The sequence below is a fragment of the Natator depressus genome, chromosome 9, assembly GCF_965152275.1.
Source record: "Natator depressus isolate rNatDep1 chromosome 9, rNatDep2.hap1, whole genome shotgun sequence".
Classification (NCBI taxonomy): domain Eukaryota; kingdom Metazoa; phylum Chordata; order Testudines; family Cheloniidae; genus Natator; species Natator depressus.
This window is the reverse complement of record NC_134242.1, coordinates 81,405,729-81,428,475: the sequence shown is the minus strand read 5'-3', so window position 1 is coordinate 81,428,475 and position 22,747 is coordinate 81,405,729. Positions and strand designations below refer to the sequence as shown.

The following is a 22,747-nucleotide window of genomic DNA, read 5'->3' as shown; positions in this document are numbered from 1 at the left end:
GAACCCTTTCCATTATGAAAGATTCTTGCAAGTTGTTTTTTTTTCAAAGAAGTTCTGAGCACCTCCATTGTTTGCAGCAGGCCACTGATATTCAGCAGGGAGCAAGCCATTGGACTACAGAAGTGCCTTTTCTTTGGCCCTGAAATTTCATTTTGATGTAGCTGAGTCATAAACTGCAAAAAAATCACAATTTCTCTTCTCTCACTTGCACAACTCACTCTTCTCTCACTTCTCTCTTCTCTCACTTCTCTCACTCTGGAAAATTTTGGCAGCATGCCAAAATAATAACTGCACATGAACACTTTGAAGTAGGAGGCCCTTATGGCCATCAAAGCAGCAGGCATTCCACAAGAAAAAGTGGGAACTGCTGTAGAAATGGGAAGAGAAACACACTGGGCTCCCCATACCCCAGTGACACCCCCCTTGCCTGGCAAATGGCCCCAGAACCCCATGCCACCCCTCCAGGGACACCACCTGGGACAAGAGCTCTACCAGATCCTGGGGGGTGCAGAAATCTAGGCCTCTTTCCTGTAATCCCTTCTGGACACAATGCATTTCCTCTGTAGCCCATTCTCTCCCTCTCTGGGGGCACCACATGGATAACAGAGAAAGCCAGACCAAGTTCTCCCAAGCCAACTGTTGGCCCATCATCTGGTCCCAGTGGCCCCTTCATTGGGATAACAGCCTTCTGCTGTTGCCAACTAGTGTAGTTATTCATATAAATCAAGTGGTAAATGTCTGTGCTGAAGGTTTAGGGTTCAAACCCTGATAGTGGTGGGGATATTGTTACAGTTGTACTGAACAGAATTTGATTTTACTTTTTACAAAATCTAGGAAATGCATACAAAAACCACGTTAAAAGAATGTTATTTAGGTTGCAAAGTCAAGCACTTAGAAGTTAGGAAATGCCATATTTATGGTTGCAGACATCTTCTAAGTGCTTGACTTTGCAACTTAAATATCTACTCTGCAAGGGTCTCTAAGCAGATTTCCTAAACCCCAAGAATATATGACAACAACAATCATGGGGAAACAGTTCTGAGAACAATCACTGGGAAAAGGTATACATGCTATAAAGCATGATAAAACAGGTGGTCTTTTCCAGTGCTTAGGATGTATTTTAATGCACCAACCACCACTGAAAACTGCATATTTAAATTTCATGTGAAAAGAGATCAGTCAGCTACAGAAGAACCTCAGAGTTACGAACACCAGACTTACGAACTGACCAGTCAACTACACATCTCATTTGGAACCAGAAGTACACAATCAGGCAGCAGCAGAGATAAAAAAATAAAATAAATCAAATACAGTACAGTACTGTGTTAAATGTAAACTACTTAAAAAAAATAAAGGGAAAGAAGCATATTTCTTCTGTATTGTAATGTTTCAAAGCTGTATTAAGTCTGTGTTCAGTTGTACACTTTTGAAAGAATCACCATCATGTTTTGTTCAGAATTATGAACATTTCAGAGTTATGAACAGCCTCCATTCCCCAGGTGTTCATATATCTGAGGTTCTACTGTATTGGACTATGATAGACTCTCACAGTAAACAATATTATGTGGACTCCAGCACCCTCTAATGGTCTGTTCATGTTTTTTATTATGCATGTGTTCCTTACACATACATATGTAGTGTTGTTGTAGCCATGTTGGTCCCAGGATATTAGTGTAACAAGGTGGGTGAAGTAATCTCTTTTATTGGACCAATTTCTGTCGGTGAGAGAGACAAGCTTTCAAGTTTCAAAAGTTTGTCTCTCACCAACAGAAGTTACTTGCCTTATCTCTCTCTTACAGTTACATACACAGTGACCATGCTTGTGATATTAGGAGACAAAATCTTGTACTAATAGCCACCTTTCCATTTGATGCCAATTAACAAATTTTTAATATCCAAAGCAGTTTTGCACACAATTAATGATCACAAAAATGGAGATGTATCTTGTCATTTTGTTGGCCAGAATCACTGCATCAAATTATTATAAGTTCTAAAGTGGGGGGTGAGAGAACTGGGAACTCTGAAAGAGCAGGAAGCAAAAGTGAATTTAAAAAATCATGTTGCAGTGTAAGTTATTTGAATTTAAACATAAGAGAGAGACTAGAGCACTGGGAAAAACTCAAACTTTCTAACCTCTATAGGGAAAACGTACCTATTCTAACTTGTTTTTAATATTAGTGGTAGGCTTGCCAACTTCCCCAAATCTAAAGTCTACCAATACTTATAGAGCCAGATCCGCAGTTGGTGTAAATCAATGTATACTGATTTATATCAGCTGAGGCTTTGGCCCATAGTCACCTGACTTTATTTTAGGCCTTACAAGGCAGCATCATGACATTCCTTTCACATTGTATGCTTCAGTGTGCGATAACATGGTCATTGTGTATAAATGCAATCGCATAATATAGGGTGCAAGAGTCATGATATAGAGTTGCAATGCTGTGCCTAAATTATTTTCTTCAATAAAAGAAACCAAAAGTAGGTCTTCGGGGGGCGGGGGGTGGGAAAGGAGCAGGTTTTTAATATGAAAATATGATCTTTATTAGACAGGTTTTAAAGATGATAAAAATATGGTTCTGATATATTAGTACTAGTCAAACACATTTTACACTTATAACATCATCTGTCAAGGAGCTGGAAAAATTAGGAAGAAAAACAAAAGCACGGATAAAATATGAACCTCCCTCCCAAAACCACCAATCCAAAACAAACAGGACCTCTTCTGAGATTTGAAAATGTTCAGCTGACTGTAATTTATTTGTTAATGTTATTTAGTAATCTTGATCTCAACGTCCACCAGTCCTACAAGCTTCCTGATACTACAGTGATGGGAGCTAGATAAATCAGATAAATCCCAAATTTACCAAAGTCTTATGCAATATCCAAAACCTTTATAAAGTTGGGGTTTCATAAAAACAAATGTCATTTTCAATAAGAATTTCAGATACAGGACAAGATAAGAATTTTGATAACAGAGATTCACAGTTCAGAAAATAGGGGGTTATCTGTATAATAATCCTCAACCTTAACTATAGCAACTATATGTCTTTGTCAAGGTCTGTAAGATGCAATAAGTACATTTAAAGGAGACTTCAAATATATAATTTTATACAATAATAAATCCTGTAAACGATTGTATCTTCTCAATAATTCTACCTACAATTCAATTTAGACACATTAATTCATTAAAATGCATCTCAAATAAACAGTCCCCTTCCCAAACTATTTATAGCATGAACACATCTTTGTCAGTTTTGAATTGTGCTCTGCTTGGCAGTAACCACGAAGGCTACTCAGAAACTTCAGTTAGTGCATCATGTGCTGTTACTTTCTTGAGCAAAGTGGACTAGGCTGGTGATAGCATATGACATCTGTGCTTCACACTGCACTGGCTACAAAGTTCTGGGTGAAAATAAAAGTGCTAGTTTCAAGCTAAAAAGTCTTCATAACCAATCTCCTAACCAGCTCTCCCTCTGCAACTTGCTCTGCCATTTCTATTTGTCTGGAATGCTTAATCTAACCATCCCAAGGATGAGACTTGGGGAAGCTCGGGCAGAGCATTCTGAAGGAACTGAAATGTGAAATTGCAGGACTACTAACTGTAGTCTGTAACCTAGCATTTCAATCAGCTTCTGTATTAAATGACTGGAGGATAGCTAATGTGACGCCAATTTTTAAAAAGGTCTCCAGAGATGATCCCTGCAATTACAGATCGGTAAGCCTGACTGCAGTACCAGGCAAATTGGTTGAAACGATAGTAAAGAACAAAATTGTCAGACACATAGATGAACTTAATTTGTAGGGGAATAGTCAATATGTTTTTTGTAAAGGGAAATCATGTCTCACCAATCTACTAGAATTCTTTGAGGGGGTCAGCAAGTATGTGGACAAGGGGGATCCAGTGGATATAGTGTATTTAGTTTTTCAGAAAACCTTCAACAAGGTCCCTCACCAAAGGCTATTAAGCAAAGTAAGCTGTCATGGGATAACTGGTTAAAAGATAGGAAACAAAGGGAAGGAATAAATGGTCAGTTTTCAGAATGGAGAGAGGTAAATAGTGGTATCCCCCAGGGGTCTGTGCTGGGCCCAGTCCTATTCAACATATTCATAAATTATCTGGAAAAATGGGTAAACAGTGAGGTGGCAAAATTTGCAGATGATAGAAAACTACTCAAGATAGTTAAGTCCCAGGCAGATTGCGAAGAGCTACAAAAGGATCTCTCAAAACTGGATGACTGGACAACAAAATGGCAGATGAAATTCAATGTTGATAAATGCAAAGTAATGCACATTGGAAAACATAATCCCAACTATAGGTATAAAATGATGGGTTCTAAATTAGCTGTTACCACTCAAGAAAGAGATCTTGGATTCATTGTGGATAGTTCTCTGGAAACATCCACTCAATGTGCAGCAGCAGTCAAAAAAGGGAACAGAATGTTGGGAATCATTAAGAAAGGGATAGATAATAAGACAGAAAATATCATATTGCCTCTATGTAAATCCATGGCACGCCCACATCTTGAACACTGTGTGCAGATGTGATCAACCCATCTAAAAAAAGACATATTATAACTGGAAAAAGTTCAGAAAAGGGCAACAAAAATTATTAGGGGTATGGAGCGTCTGCCATATGAGGAGAGATTAATAAGACAGGGACTTTTCAGCTTGGAAAAAAGACAACTAAGGGAGGATATGATAGAGGTCTATAAAATCATGACTGGTGTGGAGAAAGTAAATAAGGAAGTGTTATTTATTCCTTCTCATAACACAAGAACTAAGGGTCACCAAATGAAATTAATAGGCAACAGATTTAAAACAAACAAAAGGAAGTATTTTTTCACACAACGCACAGTCAACCCGTGGAACTCCTTGCCAGAGGATGTTGTGAAGGCCCAGACTATAACAGGGTTCAAAAAAGAACTAGATAAATTCATGGAGGATAGGTCCATCAATGGCTATTAGCCAGGATGGGCAGGGATGGGGTCCCTAGCCTCTTGTTTGTCAGAAGCTGGGAATGGGTGACAGGGGATGGATCACTTGATGATTACCTGTTCTGTTCATTCCCTCTGGGGCACCTGACATTGGCCACTGTTGGAAGACAGGATACTGGGCTAGATGGACCTTTGGTCTGATCCAGTATGGCTGTTCTTATGTATCTGACCCACTCCTCTGGCTCAGTTTAGAAAGTGCTGTAAGATGCATCTCACTGTCCACATTTATTGCTATTACATACTCAGCCTCCTTGGCACTGAGAAAACTCCAGGGCTGCCTGGGCGAGGACAAGTGGGGCAATTTGCCCCAGGCCATGGGGCCCGCAGGGGCCCCCCATGAGAGTTTTCAGGGACCCCCAGGAGAGTTTTCAGCTGCAATTTGGCAGCGGAGGTCCTTCCGCTCCAGGTCTTCGGTGAAGTGCCCCGAAGACCCGGAGCGGAAGGACCATCACCCCCGAAGACCCCAGGACCCCTGAATCCTCTGGGCAGCCCTGGAAAACTCAGGTTTTCTTTGATTCTATTAAGGTTGCAGTAGAGGTTGTTGAGGCCCAGAGCATATTCTTTCCTTATTCTTGGAAAACGTTTTTGCTTTTAAAATGTAAAATTAACTGAGATATAAGTGTGTGTGTGTGTGATGATGAAAATGTTACTGCTTTATCTTTGACTTTTTCTCTTATAGCACGCACACGAGGTCAACCGATGATAGCATTATCTTAGTGGACCAAACCCAGACAAAACTCACATTGACTTCAAAATGCGTTTTCTGAGTAAGGTCCTCAAAGGATTTTCATGGATGTTTTTCTTCACAGTTATATTTCCATTTCTCCTCATGCTTACACATTACAAATGTGAGCTGGTTTCAGGTTGGTGACATTTAAAACTTTAGCCATAAAGTACCTCAAGTTTTAAAGGTGAATTAATGTGAGCGCTCACATCTTTCTGGATTCTTGGCCTCCATGCCAGTCCTCACCATAAGTGTCCCCCTCTAGTCTTACCCAGCTTTCCAAAGACACACACCTCTCAGCCTGCTGCCTCGCATGCAGTGATTTCCCTACGCCCCCCCCCTGAATTTCCCCAGCACCCGCTCCAGTTTTGTGAACTAGTTACATGCCAATTTAGTGACTGTTTGGAAATCTGAATTGAAATTGAAATATTAATACACACTTTAAAAGCATATACAGTGTATGATAAAATATGTGTATCTGAAAAAGTGTAATAGATTTGAAAAGTATAAATGTAAGCGGGGAACTTTCCTGGCTTCTGCACTATCCCGGTGAAGTGGGCTAGCGAAAGGATCTGAGTCCTCGCTCCCACTTCCTTTACCCAGTGGCCTCCCTGCCCTTGAGGATTCCCCTTCCACTCTCCTGTCTGGCAGAATCCTCGTAACCCCAACAAGGCTGGGCCCAGAATTCCTGGGGGGCTCAACCCCCAACCCTGCTGTGGTCACCTAGGACAGGGGCTCGGGTGTCCCCACTCCAGGGTACTCTCTCTGCACTGGGCACTTCTCTGACCCACTGACCATTACATACAAGTTAAAGCAAATGCAAGTTATTTAATCAACAATTAATTTTAAAAAGAATAAGGAAACATGGGAAAGGTTAAAGGAAACACATCATCCCGCTCTGTGGCAGGGAACATCACAAACAGCGTCTCTGGAATGTCCGGGCCGTTCACAGTCTGTTCCTTGTAAGTCCCAGGCCTCCTTCTCAGGCCCTGGCTGTGCTGCAGGGATGCTGTGGGTTGGACACTTGCTCTGGTGGTGGCCACACGCTCTCAAGCTCTAAGTGGTAGGACCCTTCTTCCCAGTGTCGCCCCCGCCCCGTTGGGGTTACGATTCAAGCCTGGCCTGCAGAGCCTTTTGGCTGAGGCGTCTCCCTGTGCTGGGCCTGCTGCCCAGGGTCCCCCTCGGTCTCCCCAGCTGCCCACCGCACCCAGCTCCAGACTGCTCCAGCCCCAGCTGCACCACTCTGTCTCTGCACTGCTGCTGCTGCTCTGCCTCCAGCTCCCTGCGCTGCTTCTTTGGCCCCTCTGGCTCTGGTTGCTGCAGCTCTGCTCCCAGGACAGGTCTGCTCTGCAGGCTGCTTCTGTGACTCTGCTCCCAGCGCTGACCTGCTTCCTGGGCTGCTTTTCTGGCCCCTCTGGCTCTAGTTGCTGCAGCTCTCCTCCCAGGGCAAGTCTGCTCTCTCTGGGCTGTGCCTCTGGCTTTGGGGCTGCAGCTCTGCTCCCAGGACAGGGTCTGCTGTCTCTGGGCTGCTTTTCTGGTCCTTCTGGATCTGGCCCAGCTCAGCTTGGGCCCCTGCTTTCTCCTTAGGTCAGCCCCACTCTGACTGACCCAGGCAAATCCAGCTCACACAGAGGACAGGACCTCCCTGGCCTCCTGACTCCCTGATTAGCCTGCCATTCAGGCTGACCTGGAGCATTGGCCTCTCCCCATTGTTCCTGGGGACTATCAGTCTCAGGGTCCTGGTTTCCCATAGACCCTTCCCCTTTTAGTACTGGGAGCTAGCCAACCAAAACACCCCCACTGAATGTTAGTAAGGGGGCAACAGTCCCCTTACATAAACATAGACTAGCTTCCTTATACAGCTATTGTTTTTTATGACAATGTCAGTGCATTCATTTCGGTGATGTTTGCCAACCTAATAATTTCAAATTATGATTTGTAAGTGAAGTCTGAATGAGCTCTCCCTGACAGCTAGTGATGAGCTGGGGGCTGGGGGAAAAGGCTTCAGGACCAGGTTGTATTTACATTCACATCTAATCTACCTAGGTATCCAGCAAACAGAGTTGTGCTGCCCAGGTGATAGATTTTGGCTGGGGTTGGGTTACAAATCACTTGAATGTGGGGGGCGGGGGAATGAAATGTTGTTATTTTTATTGTATGAGTAAAGGGAAGTAGAACTGTACTTAGCCAGTGTTGATTGAGGGCATCAAGAGCCAGGTGTTTTGCTTGATGGTCTGTCTGAGTCACAAGTTCTATTTGACCTGCCCCTCTCCACTGTTTAAAGACAGAGGTGATTAGGCTCCATAGATAGTCTTTTGTTTTGTTAAGTGACCAATAAGCTGAAATCACTGAAAATCAGGTCTAAGTGCTTAGACCTGCTGTGGCGACAGTGTTTCTGTGGAAGAGATGGCCCAGACTGCACTAGCAGTGAGGTTCCGCCACTGAGAGCTCAGCTGAAATCACTGAGCGCTGGGTGGAACCTCAAGAGACCAACTTGCAGAGGTCACGGTAGCAGGTGGTAGCAGAAGGTGACAGTGTAGAGCCATTGGCAATAGAGCCGTGGAGTGAATGGTGGCACAATGAACAACAGTGGCCAGAGCAAACAGTGAGCAGCTAGAGGACTAAGCAAAGTGCTTTCTTGCCCCCCACCTGGGAGGTGTACTCATGGGAAAGCACCTCTGAACTCTGAATCTCCACTGACCAAGGACAACACCGGTGAGTGGGGTGCAGTGGAGGGAAAAGTGAGGGGCATGTTAAATAAACATTTGTTTGTTGGACTATATTTTAGTGACTTTGCTCCAGAATGCTAGATTTGTGCCTGGGAATGGAAACTTATATAAATATGTTTCCTAGTAGTCCAAGATTTTTAAAATGTATTATTTGCCACAGTTGTTATCTCACATTGTTGCTATCTTGAGAGGTCATTATGTTGGGGAGGCTCTGTACTAAACATTTGTATTATTATAATTAATTTTTACATAAGAATGGTCATATTGGGTCAGACCAATGGTCCATATAGCCCAGTATCCTGTCTTCTGACAGTGGTCAAGGCCAGATGCTTCAGAGGGAATGAACAGAACAGGTAATCATCAACTGATCCATCCCCTGTTGCTCATTCCCAGCTTCTGGCAAACAGGCTAGGGACGCTCAGAGCATGGTGTTGCATCCCTCCTCGTCCTGACTAATAACCATTTATGGACCTATTCTCCAGGAATTTATCTAGTTCTATTTTTTAATCATGTTATAGTTTTGGTCTTCACAGCATCCCCTGGCAAAGAGTTCCATGGATTGACTTTATGTTTTGTGAAGAAGTATTTCCTTTCGTTTTTTTTAAAACCTGCTGCCTATTAATTTCATTGGGTGACTGTGTTCTTGTGTTATGTGAAGGATTAAATAACATTTCCTTATTCACTTTCTTCACACCAGTCAAGATTTTATAGACCTCTATCATATCCCCCCCTTAATCGTCTCTTTGCTAAGCTGAAAATTCCCAGTCATTTTAATCTCTCCTGCTGTTTCATACCCCTAATCATTTTAGTTGCCCATCTCTGTACTTTTTCCAATTTCCAATCTGGGATGGGGTGACCAGAATTCCAATTCACCAATCTGGGATGGGGTGACCAGATCTGCACACAGTATTCAAGGTGTGCAAGTACCATGGATTTATATAGAGGCAATATGATATTTTCTGTCTTTCTTAATGATTCCCAACATTCTGTTTGCTTTGTTGAGTGCCGCTGCACATTGAGTGGATATTTTCAGAGAACCATCCACAATGACTCCAACATCTCTTTTTTGAGTATAGTTGGATTATGTTTTCCACTGTGCAATACTTTGCATTTATCAACTTTGAATTTCATCTGCCATTTTGTTGCCCAGTCACGCAGTTTTGTGAGATCCCTGTGTAACTCTTCGCAGTCTGCTTTGGACTTAACTATCTTGAATAGTTTTGTATCCTCTGCAAATTTTGTCACCTCACTGTTTACCCATTTTTCCAGATCATTTATGAATATGTTGAAAGGTAATGGTCCCAGTTCCAACCCCTCAGGGATACCACTATTTATCTCTCTCTCCATTTTGAAAACTGATAATTTATTCCTACCCTTTGTTTCCCATCTTTTAACCAGTTACTGATCCATGAGAGGACTTCCCTCTTATCCAATGATGGCTTACTTTTCAAAAGTCAATTTAAATTAAATGTATGTATTTTTAGAAATCTAGACCTGTTATGTGTTTTGCATTATCCTAACAAAACATTTAATTTATTCATATCTCTTTTATATGTTGCAGATCAAAGTGAAAATGAAAAGACAAAAAACAATACAACAATTTTTCTACTCAAAGGCCTCAAAAACTAACCAAGGTGAAGAACGCATCAAGAACCAAGAATATATCAATATGTCATCTGAAGGTTCAAGTGGTGTATCTACATCCGACCAGCCCGAAGCACAAATACAGCTACCTACTGAAGAAACAGTGTCTGTCTCCAAATCCTAAAGGCAGTTCCCGATGTTTGTCGGTCAGAGTGTTCCCATTTATTGAAGTTACAAAAGATGGCTACTGGTGCACCTCTTGCAAAAAAAAAAAAGCTTATAGCATTGGGGAGCTTTCCTTCTTCATAACTGGTAAAAGTGGAGGAGCTTGGTTTGTCAGACTGATCAGCAAAGCCAATGCTGACAAACTACATGAAAAGGCAGCAAAACACCAGGCCTCTGGACTGCATCAACATGCAGAAAGCCTTATAAGCCCACTTTCAAAGCCCATTTTAGAAGTACTTAATGAGGCTGTTAAGAATGCTGGAGACACAACACAGTTCATGCAAACAAACATGGCTGTGGCATCATACTTTCTATTTAAGCAAGAGATATCACACACTACAAACTGGAGGCCAATGTTAAGTGCATTGTCACTTGTTCATCCTGTAGTTGAACACTGGTTCCAAACAAGACCAGCAAATGCTCACTATCTTTCCCCAAGAAACTCAACTGACTGGCTACAAGCATGCAGTGCAACAGTGAAAGACTCAACAGTTGAAAAAGTGAAGAACTCCCTCTCCACATTCAAAAAATTTGCATACATGGCTGATGAATGCAAATGGGCATCAAGTATTAAGTCACTGTGTACGTTATCTTGATGTCAGTGGTAGGCCAGTAGATGCATTTCTAGATGTTCAAGTTATAGAAGACACATCGGCTGCATCTGTGACAACCCACATCTTAGAGTTAAATGCTTGTCAGTCGGACCCCAAACAGATGACTGCTTGGGCATTTGATGGAGCTGCAAACTTCTTTGGAAGACATGGTGGAGCACAAGCTTTGCTCAGAGAAAAGTGTAACCCTAATCTCTCCTATACACACTGCAGAGGCCATCTACTCCAACTAGCACTAGTACAAGCTGCAGAATCTTCAAAGGACATTAAAAAAGCTATAAATTTAATGTCTTCATTATATTCTTTTTTCAGCAAGAGTCCAAAAAGACTGAATATCTTGAAAAATATAGAAGATCATATTAGTCCAACCTGGAAAAACCCTCTGGCATTCTCATGAGTGATCCTTGGCTGTTGTCTTAAAATTACTCCAGCCGTTATTACTAGCTTTGGAAAGTATCTACCAAGATGAGATGGATCTAAGTAGTGAGGCTGGTGGATTACTTTTGCTACTCCGTTCAGAGAAGAATACTGCCATTCTCTCTCTCGTAAGTCTACTGTTGAAACCACTTGGGTCATTAAACAATGCTATCCAGGCATCTGCTCCAACAGTAGTAGATCTTTGTCCAGCAATAGAAGCTACATTTGGATCAATCGGAGAGCTAGCCATTGAAAAAGTACTGGAAGAAGCAAAGACTTCAGTCCAGAAGTTGACTAATGAAGGCATTTATATTGACTCCTTAAGTGAAGAGGACAAGAAGTGTTTGTGAAGACAACTGAAAAAGTACACAGACTTGATTCTTAAAAATTTACAACAGCAACTTCTAGATTCTACACAATCACTATGTAGCTTTTACAGATGCCTGTCCTATAAAACACCAACAGTTGAATGGAGTGAGGCACTACCAGCATTGGGGCTGCCATGTGATCAGGACAGACTAGAGAATTTGAACACAGAGTGGAATATCATACGATGAATAAATGAAGATTTGACTTCAACTGCTTTTTTTTTATTATCACTAGTGGCTCGACCCGATCTTTGTGTGCTATGTTTCCTGGGATGAAAGAAGTAGAAATTCATCTCTTGCCACTCCCAGTCACAACAGCTACAATTGAGCATTCTTTTTCATCATTGAATAGAATTTTGTGTTCTGAAAGAAGTCGCCTTCTGTCTGATCATGTGAATGAACTAATGAGCATATCAATTGAAGGAATGGAAGTACTGGACACACGAGAAGCCACCAAAGATGAACGCATTCAAGAAGTTCATTAACAGAGTTGTGCAAAATTATAACAAGAAACCACGAAGGATGTAGACGTAGTTCTTCATAGAAGGCTTGAGTAGCCAACCTTAATTTGTGTGATTTTAAAACCTGCGTTAAATCTAATAAAATGGTCATGAAACATTTTTATGTTTTTTACTATGGTGCCATACAGCCCACCTTCACCCTCACAGTCTCACCCCTCATCGACCCTGACATCCCCCACCCCCTGTAAATTCAAACACCCCCCCCCATTTCAATTCCTGGGGAAACAGCTGCTCACATCCACTCCACATCCTGAGGAAGGGAGGAAACAAAATCAGTTTGAGGCACTAAGACCCCAATCCTACAAGGATTTACACGTACTTAACTTTATGCCCTGTGAGTAGTGCCACCGAAGTCACTGCACATGCTTAAATCCTTGCAGAATTGGGGCCTGAGATGCTTTAGTGCTTAAAGCTTGTGGCAGAAGTCTGACAGGAGATCTTAACTAAGCTGGGGCAGTGTATGAAGGGAAGGAAGGCTTTTGATAGCCCACTTAGGGGGTCTAGCTATGGCAAGCAGTTTCAGAGGACTGTGTAAGGTGGGTGCTATTCCTTAATTATGCTGCATATTAAAAAAAAAAATATGTATTTGCAGTATTCTAGTTTCACACGGTAGCTTTTCTTCCGGAACAATTTCTTTACATTGCAGGCAGTTGAATGGTTGTGTAATCAATCAACATTGCTGCAGAATTTAGAGCCAATATGCCAAGTATATGTGGCGTTGGTCAATGCATTTCAAATAAAGCTGGTTGAAAGTTTTCAAATGTAAATATTTCTTTATTAAAAAATGATCTTTTTCAAAAATGACAATTTCATTTTTTGTTTTTTTCTTCATGTTAATTTTTTAAAATAAAAAACAAAACAAAATTGCAAATTTTCAGTTTTTCTTTAACCTCACCTTTTTTTCCCCTCTGATTTTCAGGGGCAAAATGAAAAAAAGGCAGAGAAAGGAGAAATAAGGGGGTGAAAAAACAGAAAACCAAATATTTTGAAGCTGAAATGTTTTAGTAAAAATGTCATGAATATTTTTATCTCCATTCCTTTTCAAAACTTTGAAACAAAACATTTTGAATTTTTTGAAAACTGTCTTTTTTTTTTATTTTTGTTCCGCTTTAATTACAGAGCTATTCACTACCCATAAATGTTCTTAACACAGAGTTAAGATTGACCAAATGTGTGCTTTATACCTTCCCAGAATGTCAAGGTCTCCTATATTTAAACTTCTGAAAACCAGAAAATACAGAATTAAGATATTCACCAGTAATGCTGTGGCACAGCAACATTATGAAGGAGCAGTAGTGTCACCACATTTAAGGGTACACCAGAATTTCCATTTTAACGAGGGTGAAATGGTCTGCAAAACTTCTCTCTTTTGGGTTAGTAGATCATTTTAAATGTGTATTGTAGTTTGTGCACAGCTTGATTTTTTTCTATAGCATTTTGTAGGGAGAAATGTCATTTGAGGTTTGCTATATGACTGTTTTTAAAAGGGCAATGTGACTGAAAATATTTTCAATGTCTGCTATTTCCTTCAGACCTCTTTTTCATGGGAAAGACTGCCCTTTGAGGGATGAAATTGATACTGATTCCTTGATTTGTGTAGACTGAATAAATTATTGTAGAAAATTGAAATTTGTTCTATATTTATATTTCATGATAAACATAAGATACTGGTTTTGCCTGACAGCAGTATCCCGGTGCCACATAAATCAATGTTGACTTTATACCAGCCCTTAGAATAGGGCTCTTTATTATGGATGCAGTTCCCATAGTTACCCTGTGATCATGCTGAAATTATTTTTCTTTGGTTTCAGAGTAGCAGCCATGTTAGTCTGTATCCGCAAAAAGAACAGGAGTACTTGTGGCACCTTAGTGACTAACAAATGTATTAGAGCATAAGCTTTCATGGGCTACAGCCCACTTCATCGGATGCATAGAATGGAACATATAGTAAGAAGGTAGGTGTGTGTGTGTGTGTGTGTGTGTGTGTGTATCTATATATACAGAGAAGGTGGAAGTTGCCATACAGACTGTAAGAGACTAAATTAATTAAGATGAGCTATTATCAGCAAGAGAAAAAGAACTTTTGTACTGATAATCAAGATGGCCCATTTCGACAGTTGACAAGAAGGTGTGAGGATACTTAACATGGGGAAACAGATTCAATATGTGTAATGACCCAGCCACTCCCAGTCTCTATTCAAACCCAAGTTAATGGTATCTAGATTAACTAGACTGTAATGACCCAGCCACTCCCAGTCTAGTTAATCTAGATACCATTAATTTGGGTTTGAATAGAGACTGGGAGTGGCTGGGTCATTACACATATTGAATCTATTTCCCCATGTTAAGTAGGGTGGGGCCTCGGGCGGAACGGGTGCGGGTGGGGCGGGGGTCAACATCCTGCTGCCAGCCTGCCCACGCTGTCCAGGGGTAGCTGTTCCTTTTGCCCCCCAGTCTGCAGCGGCCCGGGGTGGGGGCAAAAGGGGCAGGGATGTTAAAGCCATGGCAGCGCTTTAAGCAGGTCCCTTTGCTGCGTCAGCTCTTTGAAACGCCCTGCTTAAAGTGCTGCCGCAGCAGCGCTTTAACACCGCTGCTCTTTTTGCGTCGTGTCCATCGTCGTTCTCCCCCCCCCTCCGTTTGGTGGCCCTGACAGTAGGGACCCGGCAGGGCTCCCGAGGGGGGTGGTGCAAAAAGAGCAGCGACATGAAAGCGCTGCCACGGCAGCACTTTAAGGCAGTAAAGGCCGATACAGGCGGCCATCTTTTACCGGTACCCCGTACTGCCTTACTTTCACCCCTGCCAGACTGGCAGCGGGCCCACTGCCGGCCTGGGGTCCTGTCCGCTGGGATCCCGGCAGCCCTGAGCCCGCTGCCGGCCTGGGGTCCTGTCCGCCGGGATCCCGGTCGCCCTGAGCCTGCAGGCCGGCAGGGGGCTGAGTAGGGCCAGCGGCCAGGACCTGCAGTGTGCCATTTAAAAAAAAAATCGGCTCGTGTGCCGTAGGTTGCCAACCCCTGTTCTGTGTATACTGTACTTTATGGGCGATTTAAGGGATTTTCAAGGGAAATTTTGACTATACGTGATTTTCGCTTTAGCCGCTGACCTTAGAACCTCACCCCCGCGTAAGATGCGACTCCACTGTATTGGTGATTGGACCAACTGCTGTTGGTGAGAGAGACGTTGTGGTCCTTCCCAGAGCTCTTCCTTGGCTCCAGGCAGGTCGTTCTCTCTGGCCCAACAGGGGAACGATATTGTCCCGCCCACCTTGCGTCTCACCTACCAGCAGGGCTCCCAGCACGCTGCCCATGGCCACGCTCCCCGCCTGCCCTTCCCCACGCAGCGCCCTCCGCCCTGCCCCGGCTCCCCCCGCTCTGCGGGAACGGCCTTTGCTGTGCACTGCCAGCGCAGTCCCCGCCAGGTGGCGCTGCGGCGCAACGGCCAGCGGCGGCAGACCTCCGCTAGCCGCGGCTTGCCAGGCCTCCTCAGTGGAGTTCCGAGCCGCCGGCTTCGCCGCCCTGCGCCAGCCCCTCTCTATGGATCGCCGATGCGGATGGGGCTGGGGAGAAGATGGCTCTGTCTAGGGGGCTGCGGTGTTGCCAGCGGGTGCTCGCCTGGGTGCCGGTCGTTATCATCACCCTGGTGGTGCTCTGGTCCTACTACGCCTACGTGTGCGAGCTCTGCCTGGGTGAGTGGGGGGGCTCTGCCCGGCTGGGCTGGTGGAGGGGCGGGTCCTCTCCCTGGGTGGGGGGGGCTCTCCCTGGGTGAGTGGGGGAGGGGGTTCTGCCCGGCTCGGCTGGGCTGGGTGGGGGGGGGGCTCTCCCTGGGTGGGGGGGACTTTGTCCGGCTGGGCTGGGGGGGCTCTGCTTGTGCCTGGCCAGGGACCTGAAATTTGGGTGAGTGGAGGAGTGAAGTTCTGTTTGGGGGACTGGGGAACAGGATTGAGGGGGCACTGGATGAATAAATGTGATTGTGTGAAGCAGCGACAGTAACCTGGGGTGAGAGAGAAGCTGACACCCCCGTATTTCCCCCCATCCTGTATATGAGTGGGGTGTGTATGTGGGGTCTCCCAGAAGGAGAGGAGGGATTGAAGAGAGTCTGGCAAGAGGAAAGAGCCTAAATATTTGGCCCCAGCTTGGGGGGGTGGGGAGGATTCATTCCCTTCCAGACTGGGGAAGAGATGGGGAGACACACACTGCCAACTCTTAAGTGTTTTTTAAAAATCACTATTTAGGCCCCCCAGAATAATGGCAACTGTAAAAATAATAGTTTTTAGATGCTTATTATTTCCCTTCTGGGGTTTGAGTAAAGGCTCAAGCTTTTTCCTGCAACCATGAACACTAGAATCTTTTTTTTAAAGAAATAAAAGCTGAGATTCTTATGACTGTGTGACTCCAAGAGCTTGGGCTTGACACAAAACCCTAAATATTTTGAGACTTGTGATACCATGAGAGTTGACAGCACGATGATGGTAGTAAAATCGGCATTCATATGCGGAGTGAGAGTAGCAGTGTTTGTTCTGAGCTGCACGTTTGGCCATAAATAAATTCTTTGCGCATGGGCCCTTTAAATTTTTGTTGGGTAGATTACACAGAAAAGAGACACATCCAGATATAGATCAGTTGGTCAGCATCTGTGGTCACTTGGACACAACATCTGTCACCACTGATCTTGCACTTTCTCTCACCTCAGAAGTGCGAGACAGTGGCTAACTTTGGGTTTGCATTGTCCAATGCAAGAGCAGTAGCTCACAAAGATACCATTATTTGTGAAGTTATTATGGATAAGGACCCTGACTCTGCTAGTATTACTGAGTCTTAATAGGATGATTCATCTGGTCTTGTGTTGGCACAGTTGGGTCCACAGGGAATGTCATTTACCATGAGTTTCAGGAGAGTTGGGGAGGTGGCTCTGCTCTTTGCATCTTGCTATGTCTATACAGTTGCAGTAGCAGAGGGGAGTATGTGTAAACGAGCAGGGGAATCACACCCCGTAGTTGGTACTATAGATGTAACCTTAGATGTAGAAAGTGACTTGTTCTAATGACAGATATATTTGTTTCAGAGAGGTAGCCATGTGAGTCTGTACCAGCAAAAAAAAAAAACCCCAAAAAACCGAGGAGTACTTGTGGCACCTTAGACTAACAAATTTATTTGTGCACAAGCTTTCGTGGGCTAAAACCCATTTCATCAGATGCCTGGAGTAGAAAATACAGTTGGGAGAGAGACACACACACAGAGAGAGAGAGAGAGAGAACATGAAAAGATGGGGGTTGCCATACCAACTCTAATGAGACAAATCAATTAAGGTGGGCTGTTATCAGCAGGAGGAAAAAACCTTTTGTAGTGATAATCAGGATGGCCCATTTCAAACAGTTGACAAGAAGGTGTGAGTAACATTGGGGGGGAAATTAGCATGGGGAAATAGTTTTTAGTTTGTGTAATGACCCATCCACTCCCAGTCTTTATTCAAGCCTAATTTGATGGTGTCCAGTTTGCAAATTAATTCCAGTTCTGCGGTTTCTCATTTGAGTCTGTTTTTAAAGTTTTTTTGTGTTTTCCATTAGTATGTCAGTTCCAGGATGCGATTAATTTGGGGAATGTTTGTGGTGCACTGGGCATCCCACTACCCCAGATTCATGACTGAGTTCTTTTCTTAGCTAATGTTGAACTGGTATTGTTGACTGTTGAATGTGGAGTTGAATCTGAATCTCATATTTTCAGATGCTATGGCGATGGGTTCATAAAAATAAATAAGAAGTTGAGGGGGTTGGGGGAGACACAGACCTCCAATAAAACTTCATGTTAATGGACCCTGAACCGTGTTTAAAGGTGGTTTTCATTTAAATTAAATAAAGAATAATGAGTGATGCTGTACAATGCAGACCAATTTCTTTTGTCTCTTTATCTAACCTAGGCTTTTGCTACTTGAATGACCAACTTATAAGAACAATCAGTGCTGTCTACAATAATTTGCTTTGTCACAGTACTACCTAAGAGGCTAAAGTGATTATTAGTAAGTTTGCAGGGAAGTTTAAAATAATATGATGTATGTAATAGTATTTAACATTTCTATAGCACTTTGTGGTAGGATGTCTGGGTGCAATCCATAAAGGTATTTAGGCACCTACATCCCATTTATAAGCACCTGAGTCCTGTTTTTAAGCACCACTGCAGCCCTTAAAACTCCTACTTGGCTACCACCTAATTCAATAGGTGCCTAAACTCACTCAGCACCTCTGGGTATGTGCACTGCAGCCTTTCTCTAGGTGCCAGAGATAGATCAGGTGAGTGCCCTAGCCACCAAACTATGGAATATCCTGATGTAGGTCTTCCTCAGTCGCTCCTATTGAAAGCATTCCACTTTAATTTAAACCAGTGGTTCCCAAACTTGTTCCGCCGCTTGTGCAGGGAAAGCCCCTGGTGGGCCGGGCTGGTTTGTTTACCTGCCGCGTCCGCAGGTTTGGCCAATTGCTGCTCCTTTGGCCTGGAGCAGCGAACCGCAGCCACTGGGAGCCGTGATCGGCCAAACCTGCGGACGCGGCAGGTAAAAAAACCAGTCCGGCTCGCCAGGGGCTTTCCCTGCACAAGTGGCGGAACAAGTTTGGGAACCATTGATTTAAACAATGGAATAATAAATAGTAATTGGGCCAGAGAAAGAGTTAAAATGACTCCATAGCCTAGTGATTAGAGCACTCTCCTGTCAGATGGCAGATCCCTGCTCAAATCCCTTCTACCCCTCAGTAGACTTGAGTAGACAAGGGGGACTTGAATCAGGAGGGTCTCCAGCATCCTGGAGGATTACCCTGTGCATTAGACTACAGGTTATATGGAAAGTCTTCCTGGTCCTCCTGTCATTTGGTTTGGGCCCCATGTGCAGCTTTGGTGACCAAATGCCTATCTTCCTCCGGGTCCTGGATCACTAGTAAAGATGCCTCCTTGCAGCCCATAGTTAAGTGCTTATCTCTGTGAGAGGGGCCGGGCTCTCTGGTCAGCATCTCTCATCGGCTAGCTTAGGTGGCTCCCCACCTAGCATGCTGGCTTTGTGGATTACAATCTAAGGAGCCTATCCTTCCTCATTCATTTTATAAGGAACCTAGGCGCCTAACTCAGGCGTTCTGGATCTCAGCAGCATTCGTGTGATTTTTCTAGGCACCTAAAAGGCATCGCAAAGCCTGAGTCACTTCATGGGTCACCACTTATGTGCCCATCATGTGACCCAAGAAGGAGTTAAACCTCCTCACTAGGCAGAAAGGAAGACACTGTACCTAAAAGAGATGGGTAGAGCTGTCAGTCCTGGAAAGAAGAGCTGACAGCTGTGTTTAAGCGATTGGGAGGTGGAACTGATGGCTGTTCCTCTTTATTGGGGTAAAGCCAAATAAAGGAAGCAGAGGTCACGAGAGAGGAGTGAGGGATGTTTCTGAGATGAGAAAAGAGCTGCTTTCTGGTCTCCTCCTAACCTAGAAGGCTCTTGAACCAGATCCCAACAAGGGGAGTGGCAAAACTGCAGAAACATTTGCTTGTCTTGTGCTCAGAAGGACTGTACTGGTGGTAGGCAAGGCAGTAACCATGGTAAGATCTATTTTTGTTTTTCTACAGTTGGACTAGGTACAAGGAAGTTGCCCTGCATTTGTTGTGTTTCATTTCAACACGTAGTCAAGAGAAGCCACCCCGGGACTTTTTTTTATTTTCCTTTTACTGAGATTAGAACTACTTAATTCCTTTTAGGAATTAATTTAAAGAGACTGTAGCCCCCAGCTGCGCAGATATGGTCAGTGGTTTATTAGCCCAATGACATAAAGAGGTTAACAAAATATATACCTAAAGTACCATTGGAGTTTTGGAAAGTGTTTTGATAGAAGGGCTATATAAGTTTAGTAATAATAATATTTAGTTCTTATAAGATCAAATCCAACTCCCATTAAAGTCAGCATCCAAATTCCCTTTATCTACTTCCACAGGCCCATATCACGCTTTTCAACTGTAGATTGTTCTGCAGCCACAAACTGGGTGAAGTGTTTCAAACAGGGTGACAGTGAGGGAAGAAGTTTGTTTCCTGTGTTCTTGGTCAAACCATTGGTCTCTTCAAAGCCCATGCAGAGCAGACAGGACCTCAATGTCTAAAATTTCACCTAAAAGAGATGCGCGCGCACCCCCCCCCCCCCCCCAAAACACAATAACTGTATGAAACTTAGTTTATCTGTATTGGAAGGATGAATGGCTGAATTGATGCTCTTAGGATTTGAATCTGCTTTTCTAGGGAATGCACATATCTGAAAACTGATGCTTAGAGCACAAAGTTGGCCCTTCCAAACTCTTGGCATAATACAATTTTTCTTTTTCTTTTAAACAGATTCTGTAACATAGTACCACTGTGAGTTTGAAACAGTGCAGAGGTGATGTACTCTATTCCAGAGGGAATATCTCATGCTATTATCACTGCAGCTATTGCTGCCTGATTTGGATATAAAGCCATGCTTCAGAGGGGATCTGGTTCCAGTGACTGGCTGGTGGATGCTACCATAGCATGAGAATGGTAGGGAATGAGTGTGCTGGAGGCGTGAATATTATGCCACGTCAAGGAAGAGGGAAAAGAACAAACTGTTGCAAAACCATAGAGTTAAAGCAGGGATTGGCAATGTTTGGCATACGGCCCACCAGGGTAAGCCCCCAGATGGGCTGGGCCAGTTTGTTTACCTGCCGCATCCGCGGGTTCGGCCAATCGCGGCTCTCACTGGCCGCGGTTTGCCACTTCAGGCCAATGGGAGTTGTGGGAAGCGGTGCGGACCAAGGGATGTGCTGACCGCTGCTTCCCACAGCCCCCATTGGCCTGGAACAGTGAACCGCGGCCAGTTGGAGCCGCGATCGGCCGAACCTACGGACGCAGCAGGTAAACAAACCAGCCTGGCCCACCAGGGGGCTTAACCTGGCGGGCTGCGTGCCAAAGGTTGCCAGTCCCTGGGTTAAAGCTTCCACTCCCACTAAAGCAGAACCTTGGGTTTATGATGCATGGGGGGGTCCTACTGTGGGCATCAAAATGAGCCTTAGGAGGGAGCCAGGCAGCAGTTGTGTAATGCTAGTGAGGTCTTGTAGTGCTGATTTTCAAAGAACCAAAGAAAAGGGAAGAGGATATTGCATATTCAAATGTGAATAAGTGACCATGCATAGGCAAATGATAAATTTTGCTGTATTTTTCAACTATAAAAACCTGATTACTTAGCTGATTTCAAATAGCCTACGGCTCAAAAGTACCAGATAGCATGGCATTAACAAAAGCCATCTTCATCAACATACGCAATACATCTCAGTTCCTATTCTAATTTGTATTTTCCATGTGAACCGGTTGAAAGACCATATTCAAAGAGTAATTATCAATGGATCGCTGTCAAACTGGGAGGGTGTTTCTAGTGGGGTCCTGCAGCAGTCAATTCTGGGTCAGGTACTGGTCAGTATTTTCATTAATGACTTGGATAATGGAATGGAGAGTATGCTTATAAAATTTGTGGATGACACCAAGCTGGGAGGGATTGCAAGTGCTTTGGAAGACAGGATTAGCATTCAAAATGGCCTTGACAAATTGGAGATGTGGTCTGGAATTGACAAGACAAAATTCAGTAAAACCAAGTGCAGAGCACTACATTTAAGAAGGAAAAATCAAATGCACAACTACAAAATGGGGAACAACTGGCTAGATGGAAGTACTGCTGAAAAGGATTTGTTGGTTATAGTGGATCACAAATTGAATGTGAGTCAACAATGTGATGCTGTTGCAAAAAATGGCTAATGTCATTCTGAGGTGTACGAACAGGAATGTTAAATGGGAGGTAATTGTCCTGATATACTCAGAACTGCTCATGCCTCAGCTAGAGTAGTGTGTCCAATTCTCGGGGCCACACTTTAGAAAAGATCTTGTCAAATTGAGAGCGTCCAGAGGAAAACAGCAAAAACGATAAAAGATTTAGAAAGCCTGACCTGTGAGGAAAGGCTAAAAAAACAGGGCATGTTTAGTCTTAAGAAAAGAAGCCTGAGTAGGGGACCTGAGAACAGTCTTCCTGTGTGTTAAAGGTAGTTATAAAGAGGGCTTTCAGGTAGGACAGGAAGTAATTGGCTTAATCTGCAGCAAGGGAGATTTAGATTAGATATTAGAAAATGTTTTAACTGTAAGGGTAGTTAAGATCTGGAATAGACTTCCAAGAGAGATTGTGGAATCCCCATTATTGGAGATTTTTAGGAGCAGGTTAAACATACAGCTGTCAGGGATGGTCCAGGTTTACTCAGCCCTGCCCTCAGCATAAGGGGTTGGACCTGAGTTATGTTCTCTCATGGGTATCAGATAAATTGATGAGATTGAACCTGATGTAGTTAAGTCTTATTTACCCAGGTAGAAACTGCAGCTGTTTTGGAAACATTGGGAGTTCCAAAAGGCCAGAGCATTGATGTTTTCCCAGAAGCTGAATAATGACTCTAAAAGTGGCATGGAGGGGCCAGCCATTGTTTCTAGATAAATGTGGATCAGATCTGCTCAGTTTTCAAGGTGGTTTTACCCTGTCTTCTAAACTTGTATGGTGTCTGCTACTGACA

General features: G+C 43.6%; 1 protein-coding gene and 1 long non-coding RNA gene across 2 annotated transcripts in view; both read left to right on the top strand.

The window, feature by feature from the left end:
- The window catches only part of LOC141993606 (uncharacterized), a 230,508-nt gene extending 219,502 nt beyond the window's left edge, over positions 1-11,006 (top strand). Inside the window, exon 3 of the long non-coding RNA XR_012640904.1 lies at positions 10,009-11,006. This is a non-coding gene — a long non-coding RNA (uncharacterized LOC141993606). The remainder of the gene's footprint in view (positions 1-10,008) is intronic.
- Positions 11,007-15,681: 4,675 nt separating this feature from the next.
- ZDHHC15 (zDHHC palmitoyltransferase 15) overlaps positions 15,682-22,747 on the top strand; it is a 37,126-nt gene continuing 30,060 nt past the window's right edge. Inside the window, exon 1 of the mRNA XM_074962445.1 lies at positions 15,682-15,855. Within this exon, the coding sequence (XP_074818546.1) occupies positions 15,738-15,855 (118 nt within the window). The 5' untranslated portion in view covers positions 15,682-15,737. The remainder of the gene's footprint in view (positions 15,856-22,747) is intronic.